General features: G+C 42.7%; 1 protein-coding gene across 1 annotated transcript in view; it reads right to left on the reverse strand.

Annotated features, from left to right (window-relative positions):
* The window catches only part of LOC106812881 (serine/threonine-protein phosphatase PP1-beta catalytic subunit), an 8,735-nt gene that overhangs the window by 3,690 nt on the left and 2,632 nt on the right, over window positions 1–2,413 (reverse strand). Inside the window, exons 2-4 of the mRNA XM_014816879.1 lie at window positions 1,683–1,814; window positions 1,052–1,282; window positions 838–942 (exon numbers count right to left, since the gene is read on the reverse strand). Of these exons, the coding sequence (XP_014672365.1) occupies window positions 838–942; window positions 1,052–1,282; window positions 1,683–1,814 (468 nt within the window). The remainder of the gene's footprint in view (window positions 1–837; window positions 943–1,051; window positions 1,283–1,682; window positions 1,815–2,413) is intronic.

The raw sequence follows: 2,413 nt of genomic DNA on the forward strand, positions 1-2,413 counted from the left end.
TTTTCAGCTGAAATTTTAATTAGCAAACAGAGGAGCGAGCAATGCGAGAACCGTATAGGTCATGGCCATGCTAGAGGGGTCCGGGGGCATGCTCCCCCGGAATTTTTTTAAAAGAATGGTGCAATGAAAATAGGGCAAGTTTTTTTATTAATTGTCTAGACATAATGATATTTTTCTGTTTCCACCCGTCGCTTGCATTGTTTTACTCAGACATAAGCTGCCTTGCTGCGACCAGATTTGAATGAAAAAAACACAATGCGAATGGAACAATCAGTGCATAGTCATGTACACAACATGCACGCAGCAACATGTAAACCCGGCCCCCAGGCCAGGCATGGCCGTTACGTGATCAGCTACCTCAAATGTCTGCCCCTCTACTGCAGCCTGTGAACGAGGATGTTCTTTTCTGGTACGCAAAAACAGATACACTGTATACTTCGCTGTCAGCCTACTGTCTACACTCTACAGTCTACAGTCAGGTGCTGTTGAAGGTATATAATTTAAATTGTTACATTGTTACCCCCCTCCCAATTTTCTCAACGAATTTAGACGTTTCACAAAATCGGCCCCTGGGACTGTCAAATCCGCGGATTTCCGCGGATCCGCGGAAGAATCTCATCCCTGGAATTTGCAAAAAACGTGATGCGTCGTTGGACCCCCTTTTTGCTCTTATATAGCCACGTATATATAACCCCGATTTAGTGCGACTCCGCGTTTTTCGCACCGACATTTTATGGACCCCAACCATCGCGTTATAACAGGGCTACACTGCACCTGCAGATTGTATGAGTCATTGTAAGAGTACACAGTTTGATAGAGCAACCATCTAATACATACCTCCATGACAGCAAAAGATTTTCTCATCTATGATGGCTGCCACTGGTAGGCAGTTGAAGCAATCGGTGAACGTCTTCCACAATTTTACATTAAAACGTCTCTTACCTAAAAAAAACGAAGGGGAATATTGTGTTGACCGTGATATCAACTGCAGAGGGATGACATGAGAATACCACATGATAAAATTTCCTGTAAAAAAATACAGAGTCCTTACATTCATCATAGAAGCCATATATTCGGTTAATGCTTGCACACTCATGATTGCCTCTCAGCAAGAAGAAGTTCTCTGGGTACTTGATCTTGTATGCCAGCAAGAGGCAGATTGTCTCCAGTGATTGTTTGCCTCGATCGACATAGTCACCGAGAAATAAATAGTTGGCTTCAGGTGGAAATCCTCCGTATTCGAACAGCCTCAACAAATCTGTGTATTGACCGTGTATGTCTCCTACAAAATGAAATGGGTTATACTACTCAGTATTACTCAAGAAAACAAACCACTGCACGCAGGAGATCTATACATGGCTCTCCTGTGAAGTTTAGAAGGCATGTCATTTATACTTATAGATCCAAGATGGGAGAAGACCCGGGAGGTGGTTGTACCAATTGGAGTCAATTGCATGTGTCATGACTGGCCACAATGCATAAGTAAACTTCATCAATTCAGAGACGTATACATCAAGCCGTCAGCGCAACTGTCTTGGAATTTTCAGAAGTAAACACAGATGGAAACTATTAAAGGCATAATGATTAAGCAATTAGGCATGTTGGAGGCTGTTTTGAAAACAGATAAGATATATATATTTAATTATATATCAAATACCATATTAATTTAAAGCAGTTCTTACCACAAATTTTTAAAGGTGCCTCTAATTCTAGCAAAATTGGTTGATTGAGAAAGATTTCTCTTGATTTAAGGCACAACCCTCTCACTTCTCCTTCTGTCATTTGTACTGTCTTCCCTGGACGGCATCCTCGGACTGAAATACATAATGATAAGTACAGATTAATTTGTAGTTGTACATAAGTCAGTGTAGCAGATGGGGTCGTTGTCGTATCAGGTACTACAGATATGTACCCGAGGTAGTTTTAGGTTGTTTAGTATTAACTATTATGTTTATATTTTTATATGAGGTATGTTTAGGGTTAGGGTCAGCGAAAAAAATACACGGGAGCGGCGAGCGATTTCGCTCCCGTCAGCTTTCAAAGCGCTCTGGTAACAACAATTACAAGAGCGAAAATTTTGGAAGATACGAAAAAAAATCGCGCCCGTGCCGACCCGGAGGCCCAGCCCACCAAGTTTTTGCTTGGGCCACCATCTCTACGAAACTCCCGGTCCTCCTGACCGGCACTTTTCCCCTCATATTACGCTGAAATACTACGGTTAGCGCAACGGCAGTAGCTTTAAACAGACTTGCAAACGGGAGCGCATAATACGACCCGTTCCTCAACGTAGACGGGGTATCCAAAACGGAGACCATCCAATCTAGAGCGGCATGAACTCCTTCCACGCATGATTCGCCACACGAACAAAAACTCGCGACAGTCTAATAAATTGATGGCGCCATAGCCGGCATGT

The sequence above is a fragment of the Priapulus caudatus genome, unplaced genomic scaffold (assembly GCF_000485595.1).
Source record: "Priapulus caudatus unplaced genomic scaffold, Priapulus_caudatus-5.0.1 Scaffold696, whole genome shotgun sequence".
In the NCBI taxonomy this organism is placed as follows: Eukaryota; Metazoa; Priapulida; class Priapulimorpha; order Priapulimorphida; family Priapulidae; genus Priapulus; species Priapulus caudatus.